The sequence below is a fragment of the Pan paniscus genome, chromosome 12 (assembly GCF_029289425.2).
Source record: "Pan paniscus chromosome 12, NHGRI_mPanPan1-v2.0_pri, whole genome shotgun sequence".
NCBI lineage: Eukaryota > Metazoa > Chordata > Mammalia > Primates > Hominidae > Pan > Pan paniscus.
The window spans coordinates 76,406,699-76,425,622 of NC_073261.2; the positions used below are offsets into that span (position 1 = coordinate 76,406,699).

The window sequence follows — 18,924 nt, forward strand, 5'->3', positions numbered from 1 at the left end:
AATTAAACTGAGGTGTTTCAGCAGTACAACATCGTAAATATGTATTAAAGAACCAATGTGCACCAGAAGGAATGAAGTAGTCAAGTGTAGAAGCTTGGAGTTCCAGTTTAACTAGAACTAGAAGACACTGGATCCTCTTAGCACATGAACAAGATAACATTGTGACATCTGAGCCAGATAATGTTTATTCTCAATCACCACTGGATAGATAGAAGCATAGAGATGCTACTCAGATACTGGCTTATTTGGGGGCATGCAGTCCTGAGTCTTGCGTATATTCAACTCATGAATCAACTCAAAATCAGAAAATACACCTTCTGTTAACTAAGTGATTATTTCCAGCCACATCCATATTTCTTGCTGTTCTATACTCCAAGCATCGTGTGGAATGGAAGTTCTCATCTATCCCCAAGTTAAAGTTTATCAGGTGACATTGGTCATAGTACTACCCAGTAGCAGAGAAATGTTTTTTATAAATGGCTGCTTGTCCAAAGGTAAATGTGGCTCCTTCTACATCTTTGATCTTGAACCTTCACTTCAAAGGTCATTGTGTCAATAAGACTGAGTTGACCAATACATGTTTAAATTGTTTCTGGAGAAACTACCAATATGGCTAATAAATGATCACTTCCATGTATTTATTCCCAAGATGTAATAAGAAATAATCTGACAGAACTCTAATGATTGTTGTGTGAGAGAAACAAAGATGAATATCTCATTAGCACTTACGTTGTGAAGACAGTAGTTAATAAGAGAGAGACCTTGGAAGTTGGAAGGATTTTAATCAGTGGCTTAATGAGAAGAGAGCAGGGAGTTCATTGAGTTAATTTTGTAGCCAGCATAGCCTGCAGTGTTCTAAGTCAAAGAGATAAAAAGACAGAAAGAGATTCAATAATTTGCATTTTCTTTTTGTCACCAAAAAATTAGTTATGCATTTAGGTACAGAGACTGAGGGCATGGTATGTAAGGTCTTTAAAACAATAATTTCAGAAAAGATTTTCACAAGTAAATAAAGAACTCTCTGGGTTAACTCCATTTCAAAATAACTGTAATTATGTCAATATTTGAATTTCTGTAATTGGATTTTTAAAAGTTGAACTCTAGCATTAATTGTGCTCCCCTTTTAGTGTTACATGATGTGCTGCCATATCAAATGGTGCAGAAGCTGGGAATATGCACCTCCTGTCTGTGTGTATTTCTTCAGGACAATTTTAGTGGTTACTTATCTAAAATCCAGTACTCTACCTTTGCAACCTTTTCACTTATTTTAAGTTTATCTTATCATGTATCTTTGTAAATCACATAAAATTCATTAGAGAACAAGATGGTTTGGGATGGATGGATGGATGGATAGATGAATGGATAGGTAGAAGTCGTCTGGGATAATAGAAAAACATAATCTACTGGGAGTCGGATAATCTCATAGATTTGCCATTAACTAGCAGTATGACTGTGGCCAATTAAAATTTTCTAGCTTCAGTTTCCCAATATGTAAAATGAAGAGCTTAGATTAATGATCTCTAAGATCTGACTCAGTACAAGAAGATATATGACTGCTTAACTAAAACATGTTTTCATTCCCTAACATGGCAACAATGAAAGCTTGGATTTGGAGTCATGCTAGTTGAAATTATCCATCATAGGCATTTTGCAATCATAAAGCCTGGTTTTATTTTGGCCTTTTACCGAAAAGGATTTTGATTTCAATGTGTGTGACTAATTAATCTATTAATTAGTCCACCAATCCATTAATAGGACTAGATACTCATGTTGATACAGCTAGAACCCTACTTTTCATTTCAACCTGTGTGACTAATCCATAATAGGACTAGATATTCATATTGATACAGCTAGAAGCCTAAATTTACATTTGTAAACATCTTTCAATATTTATTTAATTTGGAAATGGCCAAAATTATTTCAGAAAGTGCTTTGTCCAAAAGCAAAACAAAGAGATGGGAAACACAGTTGATCACTCATTCAGTACCTCTACTCCATTACCAGCAGTCTTTGGAGGTCTGACATTCTCAAATTCTAATTAGTGAGAATTCAGAAAAATAGGTTGTTCCATGGCTTCCTGAAAGTTTAAATTTCATATTAATTTATTTTGCCAGTCCTTCTACATTGCCTTGGCTAAAAATGGAAATGCAATATGAGCATAGAGGTCATCAGTAGCATAAAGAAATAGTAAAAAACATATTTTTTAAACATAAATTTAATTTCAAGTTCCCTGACAGCAGGTTCCTTATTTGTAGGTTTTCTATTTTGAATAAGTTTGCTAAAATATGTTATTTTTTGATTACTCAAAAATTCAGTTTTATTCTTTTCCCCATAACTTAATTAAAGTGCATTTCTGTGACATTATTTCCATATTCCTATATTTTCCTTTGAGTTTTGCCTGTTAGGAGAACCAGTATCAAATGTACATAAAAATGAACGTTAGACTGAGTAAGACGTGATTTCTTTACCACGGCAGAGTTCTTCTACCCAAACCCACTTTAGTGGTTCTGGAACCATTGCATACATTTTAAACAGCTGAAAAAAATTCGAAGAAAATTGAATGGCTTTCAAGTCTGCCTTTTTCCCAAGCAGACAGCTGATTTATGGTCACTTTTTGTAATAGCCTAGGGCATCAATTGGGAAAGAACATTAAAGAAATGTGAAAGTGGCTGTTTTAAGGGATATTTGAGCTTTGCCCTACATATTCATGAAAGCCAATGTTCACACATTCAAATTGGGTAGATGAGTGTACAGATGAGTATTTTTTTAGCAGACACTTAACTATAACACTCTGAATAACAGTACCTCCATCTGCATTCCAGATAAGGATGCTATTGGTGAATTGTAAATGAAGTAATGGATATGGGAACATTGTTACATTCCGAGAAAAATAAGCTATTTGAATTTACCTCATTGTTATTTGTATTAAAGAGTTATTTGTTCATTTGCCTCAGAACAGAGAGAGAACAGTAAATTATCTGCATATCGGAACCACAATTTATACCTTCATGTGTACTGAGAATATTTTATACCTATCAGAAAATGCTACGCATAGATGAGGTGCTTTGTATTCATTGTTGAGTAATTGGGCCTCACTGTCTTTCTTATTCATGTGCTGGAGGTAAAATTCATCCTCCACATACTGGATCTCAGCTTATTATTTTTATGTTTATTAAATAGTGAGCCATGAAATTGACATCTTTATGTCAATTGAGGCAACTTCATTGAGACAGTGGAAACAAGAATAAGATCTAGGCAGCCTCTAAATTCCTCTTGCACCTTAATAGGATTGTTCATTAACTGAAATTGCCAATTTGATCTATTTCTTTACTGATTTGATTTAATCAAATAGACCACAATTTGGGAATCATATACCTATATACACATTACAAGTGGATTATTTTCTGCAGTTTTTCCTTCTGGTGAGAATTATGACTTCCCTTACCTCCTAGAAACTTCTTGCTCCATAGGTTATCAGGACACTGGGTTGGACCTTACTTGGGAATTTGTGATACTAATCCTGAATCCTGTTAGTTTTTTTTTTTTCAAGGAACTTCACCTAGTGATAAATATTTTCTGGAGAAACTATTAGATTCATTCATGAAAACCACACTTGAGAGCGCTCTCTCTTCCAAAGCAGCTTTGCATACAGAAAAGTACCAGCAAGAACAAGTGCCCATCAGTTAACCAAAGATATCATATTTCAGCTAGCACTGTCCTCGACCCACTAACTGTTGCTATCAATTCAGTCTAAATATCAGTCACAACAGTTAAATATTAGGCTACATAATGTTATACAATGCTCATGTCATTGTCTGAGACAATTCTTTTGGCTTCGTATTTAGAGGTATAGCAGGATACACTGTTGCTGTTTAGAAATAAACTTTCAATTAAAATTTTATAATAAATCGGGTTTATTTGTGGGTATCATATACTGACAATGAATATCCTATTTTACAATTGGAAATTGCTCTTTTCCTTACAAAACAGATTTGTCTTAATAGTATAGTTTTCTGTAAGCGTCTTCATTGGAATATATTAGTCTTCAGGAAAGCTGTTTTTCATAAGGAATAAAGTCTTGGAATGTTATTCTTAGCAGGGATATAATATTACATACTGGATTTATTCATGCTTTCCTTGTATATTTTTACCACACAGATATGCTGTTAAGCTATATTTTTTAAAGTGACAGCAAATGCATATACAGAAAATTCCACCATTAATGATGTTGAAAAATAAAAGGCTTCCTATAAGTGAGAAAAAATAACAAAAATACATCTGTGTTTCTCTAAATTCCACCCAACCAAATGCTCCCTCTTTTTAATATCCCTGGGTATTAAATCACTTGGTCTACCTTCTTACCATTCATTAAGAACATTCTTTTGCCCCCGTCCTGACATATTTCTCAAACCCTACAAAATATTGGTGTTCAAATATAGAAAAGGATGGATTAAGTTTTAGAGCCTTTATTTCTTGAATTCTGTTCAAATCATTTTCTTCCTAAAAGTATAGAGAGTTAGATTTTAGTGCACATTTTCAACAAGAAGAGATGCTTACCATGTGCATGTACAGACCAGTCTGAATTAAGGAAGATCAGCATAGCAATTTCACCTGTGGGTGGTTAAATGCACAGTTAGAGACACTCATCTAAATGGACTGTTATGTAAAGCTAATGCTTCTGCTTGATCACGCTTCTGTCTTTTTCAGCAGGTTGTCTCTTTTCTCAAAAAGGTTATAAACATCAGGGAAAAGTATACTAAAGAATAGAATTGATTAATGTGACATATTTGAGTTTCTTTCTACCACTCTCTCAACAGCAAGTCATAGCAGCAGCTTCAAACACAGTGAATTAAATTTAAATTACACAGCTTTGGCTAGAAAATTGTGCAGTTAATTCCGCTTCTAAAGTGAAATTTGATTTTCTTCCCCTACACTTGAGCCACTTCCTGATTTTTCATACTGCGATGATGATTTTTGCCAAGCCATCTATTGATTTGAGGTCTTTTATTCTCAAGATTGTTGCTGGTTTTTAATTTCTGGAGGAAAAACATATATGAAAATCAAGAACGTATTTCATTATACCAGGGAAATTACATTAAAAAGTAAAATATAGTTTTACAAAAGGGTCGCATTTGTAGTTATTTTTTTCTACTGTAAGAGGGCTATAGGAAGTACCATTGTATGACATCTTTTGTTATTTTAGGAATTGTGTTTTGCAGAAGGTAACACTGAGAACATTCTCACACTTTCTGGTTAGTGTAGAATTGTTCCAAAAGAAAATAGGTCAGCTTTTAAAACAAAGCTTAACTTGTATTGCGTAAATAATTTAGTCTGCATGAAACACTACCCACTGAGTCACACAGTTGTAGCCCATGAATTTTTTTAAGAAGCAGTTTTTTAAGTTTATATTTGATGTTTGCCTTCTAAAAGGTCAAAGTTGGACAGTAAAAGATGGTACTTAGTTTAACAAAATACCAATGTAGCTACTGTATTTTGATACAAATTTTAACATGAGACCTCAAGAATAATTCATATGTACAAGTTTCGGTTTAATATCTATAATTATATTATTTATAATTATAGTGCAAAAAGATTAAATTGGCATTACATTCATGAAATATTGAAAAAAGTTTATAATAATATTGAAAGTTTTAATAAACATTTACAGTGTTGTCCCCTTCTAGGTACTTTTCATGTACTAATTTAATCCTTGTAACAATAGATACTATTATGCTGTCCATATTTTTAGGAGAACAATAAGACAGAACTGTTTTTAAATGTTTTGAGCAGGGGTTCTCAACTTTGGCATTATTAACATTTCAGGTTAGATCATTCTTTGTTGTCTTCAAGCTGTCATGTGTATTTTATAATATTTAGGCATTGTGTGGTAGCTGATTCCTGTAATCCCAGCACTTCGGGAGGCTCAGGTAGGAGTATTGCTTGAGGCCAAGAGTTCTAGATCAGCCTGGGCAACACAGTGAGACTGAGCTGGAACCTTATCTCTACGAAAAAAAAAAAAAAAAAAAGAAAGAAAGAAAAAAGGAGAAGGAGAAGAGAGGAAGAGGAAAGAAAAGAATGTTTAGCAGTCAAAAAGAGACAATGATAGTAGCAGACCTCAGAATTCCAATTGTGACCTCAAATATTTCCACATATTACCAAACGTGCCTCCAGGTGGAGGAAGGAAAAGGTGGCAATATCACTGCTGATGTGAGAGCCATTGGTTTAAAGAATTTATTTATATCCTCCTCCCTCTAACAAGAATTAAACACCAATAGGAACAACACTATATTGATTTCATCAATATATTTAACATTCCTCAAAGAAAATGAGAAATTATCTGTAACCTTGAAATTAATTTGAAATTGAGAATAAAAGTAGCTTTCCGCTAGATGTTGGTCCGGGGGGAAAAAAACAAAAAGCTGATTATCTCCTCTGGAGGGAATTGGAGCAATTGACCGGCAAGACTACATAATTCAGTAACACGTCATTATCAAGTCTGTTTGTATATTACCCAGCAAGATGTAGTTGTGCCAAAAGGAGAATGGGTCTTTGCTTTTAAAGCTTTCTTTTTAAAAAGATACCTACATGATTATCGTGGCCTCCAGCCTTATTCTTTTTGCTTAGGATTGGCTTGGCTATATGGGCTCTTTTTTGGTTCCATATGAAATATAAAGTAGTTTTTTCTAGTTCTTTGAAGACCAGCTGATCTTTGACAAACCTGACAAAAACAAGGAATGAGGAAAGGATTCCCTATTTAATAAATGGTGTTGGGAAAACTGGCTAGACATATGCAGGAAACTGAAACCGGACCCCTTCCTTACACCTTATACAGAAATTAACTCAAGATGGATTAAAGACTTAAATGTAAGACCTAAAACCATAAGAAACCCTAGAAGAAAACCTAGGCAATACCATTTAGGACACAGGCATGGGCAAAGACTTGATGACTAAAACACAAAAAGCAGTGGCAACAAAAGCCAAAATTGACAAATGGGATCTAATTAAAGAGCTTCTGCACAGCAAAAGAAACTATCATCAGAATGGACAGGCAACCTACAGAATGGGAGGAAATTTTTGCAATCTATCTGTCTGACAAAGGTCTAATATCCAGAGTCTACAAGGAACTTAAACAAATTTACAAGAAAAAAACAAAACAACCCCATCAAAAAGTGGGTGAAGTATATGAACATACACTTTTCAAAAGAAGACATTTATACGGCCAACACACATATGAAAAAAAGCTCATCATCACTGGTCATCAGAGCAATGCAAATCAAAACCACAATGAGATACCATCTCATGCCAGTTAGAATGGCAATCATTAAAAAGTCAGGAAGCAACAGATGCTGGAGGATGTGGAGAATAGGAATGCTTTTACACTGTTGGTGGGAGTGTAAATTAGTTCAACCATTGTGGAAGACAGTGTGGTGATTCCTCAAGGATCTAGAACCAGAAATACCATTTGACCCAGCAATCCCATTACTGGGTATATACCCAAAGGATTATAAATCATTTTACTATAAAGACACATGTACATGTATATTTCTTGCCACACTATTCACAATAGCAAAGACTTGGAACCAACCCAAATGCTCATCAATGATAGACTGGATATAGAAAATGTGGCACATATACACCATGGAATACTATGCAGCCATAAAAAAGGATGAGTTCATGTCCCTTGCAGGGACATGGATGAAGCTGGAAACCACCATTCTCAGCAAACTAACAGAGGAACTGAAAATCAAACACTGCATATTCTCACTCATAAGTGGGAGTTGAACAATGAGAACACATGGACACAGGCAGGGGAACATCACACACTTGGGCCTGTTGGAGGGTGGGGGTCTAGGGGAGGTATAGCATTAGGAGAAATACCTAATGTAGATGACAGGTTGATGGGTGCAGCAAACCACCATGGCACGTGTATACATATGTAACCTGCATATGCTGCACATGTATCCTGGAACTAAAAGTATAATAAAAAAAAAAAAAGAGAGAAACCCCCCACAAATTATCAAATACCAGGAATGAAAGGGGAGTTAGCACTACAAATGCCACAAACATTGAAGAATAAAAAGTGAGAATATTATGAATAACTTTGTCAATAAATTCAACAGTTAAAAAAAAAAGACTTACACTTCCAGGCAAACCAATATTTTCACCTTCCCTTTCTAAAATAGCAGCAGCAAAATGCATGAATCCAGAAACTCTCCCAATTGTCTCAGAAGAAGTAAGAGCAGAGTAACATGAAACCATCTCCAATGCTATTTAAAGGTTTGTGTTTATTTAAAGTTATATTGTAAAGCATTCGAATCTGAACAAATTCTTTGTTCTTAAAGATTCTGTACTTGAAAGATTTTTAAGCCTAATACTTTCTATAAAAGTTCATCACCCCTCGTCTCCATTTTTCAAAATGCCACAACTTTCTTAAAAATTTAGTTATACTTTAATCTGTGACAATATTAGGTGCTCCTTTAATATTAGGTGCTCATATCGTATTTTTGCTTTTTCTTTGAAGTAAGACCTATGTTATTTTAATTCCACTTTTAAATGAGAACTGTATCAATGTTGCAATTCTGAGTATTGTTTGAACAATTCTAATCTCTTTAGTCCTTAGTAGATGTAATGAGATATTTTTATTTATTTGTATACATTGGATTCTCTGTTTTACCTTAGCAGAGCCAACTCTGATGGAAGCCTTTACAGATTCCATGCAATATCTATGCTGAATTTACTGCAGCTTGTCAGTGGCAATAAAGAACAACTTTTCATGCTTATCAGTGTGTTGATTATGTGACTAACTGCTAGGATTTATGGACTCTGCTTTTTATTACAGTGATAGGTATCTTTTTTGCTGTAAGCGCAATGAAGCAACTAGAATGTCACAGAGAAAACTGCCACCTCTTCCCCTCCCCCACTTTGAATACACTTTTCATTTATTATGAAACCATAATGATGAAAGGGATGATGAGGAAGCAATACCTGCTATCTGAACATTACAAAAATGAGCTTCAAGTGTGAAATCATAATGAAAATGAAAAAGTGTCTTAAATGGATTATATTTCCTTGCCTTTTTGCACCAATGAAAGAGCTATCTAATTCTCTACTTAATCTGTGTTTCCTACAATAACAAGCTACATCTCAAAGATTCATCAAACTCTACATAGTCGTGAATGTAAAAGGTTATGGCTATTCTGCTTTTAGGAAGCCAAGCACAAGTACTACATAAAGCCCACTGATGCATACATTGTAGCACTCCAGGCTGTAATAAATTTCAAATCATCTGTTTCTGCCAGGTTGTTTTAAACCTCTGTATGATATTGTGTGCAGCTTCTATCTGCATTTGACTGGATGGGTATCTACAAGTTGGCTGTCACCATTTCTGCGTCCTCATGTAAACTAAAGTGTAATCAAGTTTTCACAAATAGGCAGTTACTTCTCTGAAGGATCTAAAATGTAAGCTCCGTGTCTTTAGAAAGGGAAATAGTGAATTTGGTTTCTTGATAAACAAATTGTATTTCACTTGTCAATGAGACAAAGATGAGAGAATCTGTTAGGACCCTTTAAATTAATCTACTGAATGTGATTCTTTTGCAGACCACAGATGACATCCTTGTGGCCTCAGCAGAGTGTCCCAGCGATGATGAGGACATTGACCCCTGTGAGCCGAGCTCAGGTGGGTTAGGTTAGTCAACTTTTTTTCTTACTTCCTTGGCTTTACTGTAAATCTTTGTTGCATGTTATATTCTTTAGAAGGGCCTTATATTCATGTATAGAAGGCTACCCTCCTATACCATGGTTGATTGTGAGATGAGGACTCTTATTTTTTACATAAATTTTTCCACATTTATTGAAAAAATTAAAAACAAAACATGCCAAGATTATGTATTTCAGAAAAAGCAGTGGGTATAGCACACAGGGCTGCTACCTTACTGTTCACTTTCCATTAGCTCACAACATAATTTTTGTGTGTAACAATATAATGAGCTTTCCCTTGGGTCACTTATAGTAAAATTATAAAGCTAAAAAATTGCAGCACATTGTGCAAAATTATTTGACCTTTCTACTGACAAAAAGTCCCCACCACTCACTCTGCCAGCAAATTACCTTAAGTGATATATTTCTGAATTTCGGAAGTGAGAGTATTATAGCAGTAGTAAAACAAACAGCAGGTAGACTCCTTGATATATTTAATAGAGAAATATTTGAGTCTTGCCATGTTTCCCTAAAATTCAAGCTGAAGCATTTTACTTCTTTATGATATGTTTGCATCTTCTGATGTGACTAACATAAATACTGTTACCATACAGCCCTTATACCATTAAGTGGTGGCTGTAGACCCCTGAAAAATGAATGAATTCATAGCCTAGATTTGATTCCAAATATTCATAACTTCAAGTGTTAGGCTCATTTCCATTAGTTTTGTTTTGGTTTGGTTTGGTTTTTGGTAAAGCAGTATTTAAATTCAATAATATTCTTTGCTGGTCATAGTGGCTCACGCCTGTAATTCCAGCACTTTGGGAACCTGAGTCAGGCAGATCACTTGCGGTCAGGAGTTTGAGACCAGCCTGGCCAACATGCCGAAACACTGTCCCTGCCAAAAATAGAAAAATTAGCCAGGTGTGGTGCTGTGCACCTGTAATCCCAGCTACTCGGGAGGCTGAGGCAGGAGAAATCACTTGAATCTTGGAGGCAGAGGTTGCAGTCAGCCAAGGTCACGCCACTGCACTTCAAATTTCCCTTCCCCATTTCTTCTACGCTCACATGCCCAACCTTCCTGGTGTTAATCTTTTGCACCAGGACATTCTTTTTTCTATCTCATCTTCTCTGACATCCTCTAGCATGAGTTATCCATGTAACAAGGTCTGGTCTTTGTATATTGGGGTGTGTGTTATGTATAGTTGATTTTGTTTTCCCAATTAGTGTTTTCCTCAGGGTAATCCATTTTTCAGTATTTTACACAGTATTAATACAGCGATGAAAACTGTTGAAGTTCTTACTAATTACAGGACTTGCTGAATCCCTCTTTTACTGTCTAAGTATAGGCTATCATACTCTTCTTGCAGAATCCTTACCTTGAGTACCTAGTGAATCACAGTAACTAATTGCACTTAAAATTGTCACTTTTTCTTCATGAGCTCAGCTGAATGATCCAGTTCTTCGAGCCATTGCTTATAGATCTGATTAACCATTCCTTATGGACTAGTTTACTGTCTGTCTTTTGCTCTGGTGACACTAGACCTAAGAACAAGATGGTGGAGGAAGAAGGTAGAGGAGAGGAGAGAAAAGGTGGATGGGGTAACCCTTTTGCCATCGTCTTCTGCTTGTTCACCCGATTTTTGTCTGCTTTGTTAAATATCATAGCACAATGAAAAGTGAGTAGCAGCTTATTAATTGCCATACTCCAGGGAATCTTTCTACCTTTGTTTTCTTTACCACACTATCACTATCTGAAACAATCATGTTTACGTATTTGTTTTTCATTCATTAATGTATAGCTTGAATCTCCCCACAAGGTAAATTCCATGAAGCAGGAACCCTGTTTTTCTTGCTGCCTGCATGGACTTGTTCTGTCAATTTTAGTTCTGTTCTACTGTACCAAAGTCTGTTACCCAAAATACAAAACACACCAGCTACTGATTCTATCTAACGACAGCTACTTTAACACTCTTGTACCAAGCCTGGTTTAACTTTTTCTCCTCTCTTTCAGTGTGTCCTTCCTCACTCTTCAGTTTTCAATTCATCAATTCCTGTTAAAACAAGAACTTCAGATTATTTTGTGTTAATGGGATCATTCACTGTAAACCTGTCCTGTGATCTTATCTCCCCCGGTCTTGATAATATATGCCATGAATTGTTTCACTTTTGATTTCTGATGTTAAATCTCTTTCTACATTAGCTTTTTCTGTCCACCTCCCTATTACTTTTTTTTTAAGCCTGTCTTTAATGCTTCATATGAAGGTGGCTCTTTGGGCAGAAATTGGTTTTATTTATGTGATAGCTTCTAATGAAATTCTTAGTTTATATGATGTTTTCCTATTTTCCAACTTTTTTCTTGGAATATGGGTTGTGTTTTTCTGTTTGTTTTTGTTTTGAATCCTGTTTAAGTCTGAATAATGTTTCATCATGGGCTGCCCCTCCTGCAGGTCATTGTTTCCTAATGTACTGGTTTTCTTAAATTTCTTTTTCCTGCTTGTGATCCATCTTGAATGCAAATATAAAATAATATAACAATAATTGTAGCTGCTGCTGTTATTAGACATTGGATAATTCTAGCTGCTGCTATTAGATGTTAGAAATACTTAAATAAAAATTATTTCACATATTAGGCTATATTTTGGGATACGGGCTTTTTATAAAACTAACATATTGAGGTAAATATTCTGAAACAGACGTATCTTCTATGCACATTTGCTAGTCCTTGGGCAAGTGAAAGCAAATCTTTGTAAGGAGATGCACCATTACCTTTATAGATGCGTTGCCCAAATCTTCTGAGTACCTCACTCTCCCTAAGTATTTACTCATGAGTTTTCTAATCACTCTGACCCTCCCCCACCTTCAAAAAATGGCTTTTTCTCTGAAAATGACCTATGTTCCTTATTTAGGTACCTTCCTAAAGCTGTTAATGGAAGAAACAGGAAAAATCTAGCATCATCTTGAGTACTAGTAAATTATTCCTTTTATCAAATGTTTGATAAATTGGAATTACCTGTGGTTCCATTCAGAACTCTTAATGAACAGGGAAGTTATATATTTGGTGGGTTATCAGCTTCAACATTGATCAAGTATTGAGTGTCACTATATACCTACTGCTCTGCTAAGCTCTGGGAGCAAAAATAGAAAGTTTATACCTTCAGTTCTATATTAATTAATATATTGAAGACATTTATTGCAATGTCTGGCATAATGTAGAACATAAATGGTGGCTTTTTCCCCCCAATTCAGTTATACAAAAAGAATGTTCCAAGCTATTTTCCCTTTTACATAATGCTGTTACTTTTCCTGGCTGAAAATTGGTGGGCAACTGATGAAACCACTCAGGCCTCCTATGGGAACTGTGCATGTTAAAACTAGATCAGGGTCAACATCCTGGGTGGGAACACATAGAACTCAATTATACTTGATTTTAGCCACACTGTCCTGCACAGTTAGCATTGGATGATAACTTCACATTGATATGATCAGTTTCAGAATACAAAAGGATGGCTTCAGAATACAAAATGTTGGCTATGTGATGGAGGAGGGCTAATTGAACCCCAGCTCTTAGTGAACAGGTAGAAACCTGAACCAGCTATTGGTAACAATGTCACAGGCCAGTGTTGTCCTAAAGTGCCCAGTTTAAGAAGCGTAGACACATGAGAGATAGGTAACATTTTTTTCATAATTTTTCTCAAAAAACGTTTACAGCTTCTGTGATTTTTCTCAGCCTAGAGAAAAAAATTGTGATTGCTGGAGTTATTGCTCCAGCATAGTTATTGCTATGTGATTGCCGGAGTTAATATATGAAAAGTATGTTATAGAAAAAATGTTTTGCTCAAAATAAGTGCTATATGAGTGTTTCCTGTTATTAGTATTTGTATTATTTTTATACACACACGCACATATTTTCCAAGACTTTGTTTTTCACACAAATATAAGTTTTTATAAAATGTCTTTGAAATTTTACATTTTAGATCCACTTAGTAAATTGACAAAATGGCAACACTGCAAAACCACTTAAGTTCCAAGAAGGTCTTTAATCATGTCAGTATCTCTTAGTTTGGGGGCCCTCTTCCAAATAGAACCCTTTCTGAAAACTCCTGAAGAAGTTTTAAAAAGGTGAGTTTTATGTTGATATTCAAGATCCTATATGAAGATAAAGACCCTCTTTGCTGTAGTAGCTCCCTAATAAATAACTCTAATTTATCATTTGTTACAAAGGGAACCAGACCTGCTTCCTGTTTTCTGGAGCCCTGTTTAGGAAGGACAATTTCCTGTTAGATTTACAGTGCTAAGAATAATACGTCAATTCTCTGTGAGTGGTTAGGGGATGGATAGCTAATGGGATATTAGGCCACTTTCAAATCAATTAAACTTTTGTAAAACTAGGAAAAGAAAAGTTCCATTGAATAATAAAATATCTCATTAGTCATGGGGGGAAGAAAAGGATCACCCATTTTTGTGGCATCTCTTTAGCTGGAACACAGGAGGTGAGGTCATCAGTACAACCACTCAAAAGACAACTGTTGATTGCCTATCAGAGGAATCATGTTGATCAAGGTTCAGATTACATAAGCAATGATGAATAGCAATAATAACTAGTATTTGGTGAAGATTTATTCTGCGCTCCATCATTGTTCTTAGTCCTTTACAAATATTATTCTATGTCATTATTTTATGAAACTATGAAGCATTTTCATAGCTAAAGAGATTCAGAGAGATTAAGTTATGTCATGTAATATGAGAGAGCTGGTGTATTCCCTAGTTTAGAAAAGGTGGGCTTATAGTTTCTTGGAACGCAGAAGGTTTTTCCTCTAAAATTCAGGCACCTCACAAATATAGAATCGATTTTTCAAAAGTTCATTTAAATAATTTCATGTCATATTCTTTACATGTATTACTATTAAGCTAAATTTGTTGCAATTACCATGCAATTTTCAGTGGTTTTTCAGTGTGCTATTTTGAGAAAAGGTCAAGGGATTTCTATTGAATTGATACCATTAAACACATTAGGAATAAAGATATGTATATTGAACAAGGTGCACCTTTTCATTAAATAAGTCATCACAATCATTTCAAGGACTATCTTGCTGGGTCATATTTTTAGAGCTTGATTAGAAAATAATTTTGTTCTACATTTAAATGTGTGTTATTTATTATGTAATTATTCAAAAGTGACTTTAATTAGTCCGTAATAGCCAACACATTGCTGTCAAAATGGAGGATTTTGAGCTGCAGCCAGAAAAACAGTAGCAATGAGTGTTCCATTTGAGGGAACATCGAGAGCATCTCCTGTGTACCAGGCTAGAATCAGCGCTGAGGGCCCAGCTCATCATTCAGGTGCGGGATGGGGCAGCTGGAGTTGGAAACTGATGTGCTAGCTGGGTTTCAGTGTGCAACATGCTGGTGTAGGAAATGTTTTTTCCATATAAATTTAATTGTCCAGAACACTGGAATAAAAATAAGTAGTACATGGTTAAAGTAGAAGAGATTTATCACACATCATTTTTACTCACTTTTCCCCTGCTTTTCTGAAGGCAGTAATGTCAGAATAAAAATTACATTGAACAAAGTTAAACAGGCAAGGAAGATTTAGTCAAGGCTATTGCAATAGGAGAGGTGGGCCAGATTTCAGCCCGAGGGCAACTCACTGAAAACAAACAAACAAAAAAGGCTGGAGGGTATTTAAGTGCTGGGATGGATGGATTTGGGACCAACTGTGCTTGCAAATGGGCTTCACCCAAAGGAAATGTAAACAAACTATCTCATGTTTTCATGACAGGGGGATAGTTTTACAATTTGGAGCATGGAGCCCACTAAAGTTAGGCTCCCACCCTTTCCACAGAAATTAGGAGATAGGGGCGCTATCTTCTCTGATGTTTATATTACAAAGAGATGGCTCCCAAGTCCTCCATATTTACACATCAAAGGGACAGATAAAGTATTTGAAATTACAAATGCCCTAAGAAATGGAAGGCCAGGGGCCCAGAGGCAGGAAGAAGTGTATCTTTGTTTGGTCAACTTGACATCAAGTTTCCCAGCAACCAGTTTTTATTCAACAAAATTAGTTTCTACCAGGAGTTCAGCAGAAAACAAAATCACAAGCAAAAGGTATTTCATATCTGTGTGTGTGTGTGTGTGTGTGTGCATATGTTTTTTGTTTTGTTTTTTAGAATATAGCAATTTGTATTTAATTGAACTATTTTGACCCTTTTCTGAGGTTTGGACTTTTTTTTTTTTTTTTAACAATATAATGGTTGCTACACTTTAGAAAAGCTCTTAACAACATTTTAAAAGAACTGTGACATGCCACCAGAAATGAATATTAGTTATGGCAAGGACTTTGGAATTATATAGAATTAGTTTGAGATGCAGCCCTTTCCTGGTCTTGGGAAATTTACTTAGTAGTTTTGATGCTCAGTTTCCTAGTCTGTAAAATGGGGAGAATATGGTTAATTATGAGATTGGAAAAAGAGGATTCATACACAATGCTTGGCAGAGTGTCTGGAACATACCACATACTAAGGGTTTAACAAATAATTATCACACATCCAATGACAGGTGGAGGACCCACTGCTACTATCACTGGTTATGTGCCAATGGAGGCATTATTCTGCCTTGTAGTGAGGTCGCTCATAAGGCATTATGCATTTGATCTGAGTAAAAAATCAGCACAGTCTCTTTAGGTATTAGAGAGAGTGGGTTCTGTTAAAATGTTTTAACTAACATATGATTGGCCACTTATAATAATTACTTAGCATATAAGTGAGTTTGCTAAGTGAGATTAAGCGTTTACTTGAAGTCTGTAAAAAATAGATGGCTGCTGATACAGAAACCTCCTACAATAAGCAACAGAAAACTCTGTTCAGTAGTGAGTACAGCATAAGTTTTTAGGCAGCCTGTATGTATCCAGCCTTAGAGCATTAATAATCGGTTTCACATCACAATTTCTTATTGGAAGATGCTAAAATATAATAGCCTTTTAACAGTATGGCACATGTCCTGTTGAGCTTTGGAAGAAGATAACAAGATGCACATCCATGCTCTGAAATATTTAACCCCCTTGAAGGGAGGAATGTAGCACAGGTTTAGAAAAATATAAGGTAAGTTTACCTCTTATGAAAACATGAAATCCAGGAAGGATAAAGTCACGTTGTCTTGTAATTTGTGTCAAATACCTGTTTTGATAATGAAATTGGCTTCCTGTGGCATTCTCTTGGTACCTCATTAATTACATTTGCTCAGATGATATCAGAGGTAAGCCAGCAAGCATATTCTGAATTCCAATCTAGAGGACATGCTGCCTCCATGAGGAGCCAATATGCTTTCATTGTTGGCACATATGCTCCAAGGGGCAGCAAATGCTACATTTGGCTTTAGCCTTCAGCTCTCATCTCAACACAGTAACTTGTCGATTAGATCACTCTCATCATGAGTTGCTCCTTACTCATAAACAAAATGTTATAAGAAGCCTGACACTGGCAATATAATAGCAAAGACCAGAATACTTTACATTTCCAGGTTAAAAATGGTGTATTAAAGATGCCAGTACAGCCAGAGGCCATTAATTACATTTAAAAAAAATAGGAGAAAGGAAAATACTGACGTTGTCACATCTAACAGCACACTAAAATATTTTGTTTCATTGAGTAAACTTGAGAAATCCCAATGCCTGTGTTCAAATCTCAATTCGGCCACCTACTGTGTAATTAGAGGCAAGTCATTGAATCTCTGTGTACTCAGCTTTTTACATCTGCAAAATGAAAGGAATAATGTTCAATACTCATGACATTGCTGTACTGATAAAAATGAGACAATGCGTCTAAAGCACTTAACATAGTCTACCACAGGAAAGCTTTGATAACATAAATTAGCTTTTATTAGTAGTAGTAGCAAACTAACTAAATAGTAAACCATATCATAAATGGAAATATCCCCAAACAAGAAAGAGAAATGTTAATGATGGATACTTTAGCATCTAGCAAGTTTTTCAAAGTATTTCTAAATTCTATCAGCATAAAACTTTTCTCAGTGACCACTAAGACAGGAGCAGTGCTTTAGCTGGATAAATTTAGGTTCCTATGGTAGGAGGAGGGCACATATCATCTGCTCTTCTTACTTTATTTTTGGAGGGAAAAAAATTGGGCTTTTTATACTAAACAAAAAGAGAGAGAGAGAAAGGGAGAGTGCTTTCGAGAGAAGAAATGATTAACTTTCCTGCTTCCTTCCTAAGACACTCAGGAATACTCCCAGCAGCATGACTTACCAGGCACACCTACCCACACAGCCTCCCCACCATGATGGATGCCTTGTCTTTCGTATTTCCTAATGCTAGACTTGACACACTTCCCTCTAATGGGCTCAGAGGGGAAGTTATCTAATCTTTCACCTTAGCTATTGCATTTTCACCAAAAAGAATCTGATCTTTTTCCCAACAAAAGAAAATTGAGACAGAAATAGCCTCATGATAGCAATATAAAGATGATCACCCAAAGCAAAGAGACCCAATTCTAAATCAGGAAAATTGTACGCTGCCCCATTACACAGAATGACTCAGGTTTATATAGATGCTGTGCGGACACCCTCGTGGAGGGGTGGGTGCACCTAGGACCCAGCATGCACCTCTGCAGTGGAAAGTCTCCTTTGGATTTCATCCGGAGTACACTGTGCAATTCCAGAGCAGGGAAGGAAGTGGGGGAAAATTGACTTAACAATTTTAGAAAGAAACAATGAAACCTAATCAAAGGAGTTTTTACCAATATAATAAGCCTTGCTGTCAGCTATTTATTACCAAAGAATAGTCTTAGATGATTGATTTTATGACACCTAAAACATAAAATATCATAATAAAATTTTGAAAGAGAGAGAAATGTAATTCACTCCAACCATAGGAGCCAGAGAGCACTGATCCATTAAAGATAGAATGTCTCACAGAAAAACAGAAACAAGCTCCACATGCAGCACCACAGTTAATGGCCTGAAACAACATGCCCTACAATGCAAATGACCATTTTTGCCACCTGAATTCACAAGGCCTCTTTTCATGAAAGGGAAGTCCTCAAATACAACTACTCCCGGAGAGATAATGTCCTTGATGGTCACTGCCACAGCTGATTGAGACACTGTGTGCAGTGCATATTGCAAAACTGTATAATTGTTGGGACAGCTGCTGATTCAGTACCTTCTGTGTGGAAGATGTAGAGAAAACAATCAGATAATCAC

General features: G+C 35.7%; 1 protein-coding gene across 50 annotated transcripts in view; it reads left to right on the forward strand.

Annotated features, from left to right (window-relative positions):
• The window catches only part of NRXN1 (neurexin 1), a 1,114,986-nt gene that overhangs the window by 1,081,150 nt on the left and 14,912 nt on the right, over nt 1–18,924 (forward strand). For 33 of the 50 annotated variants that reach the window (XM_055107959.3, XM_055107953.3, XM_055107952.3 and 30 more), the window contains one exon: nt 9,601–9,688. In XM_055107959.3, coding sequence (XP_054963934.1) covers nt 9,601–9,688 — 88 coding nt within the window. The remainder of the gene's footprint in view (nt 1–9,600; nt 9,689–18,924) is intronic. The other 17 variants (XM_055107954.3, XM_055107975.3, XM_055107961.3 and 14 more) reach the window with 1 other exon arrangement.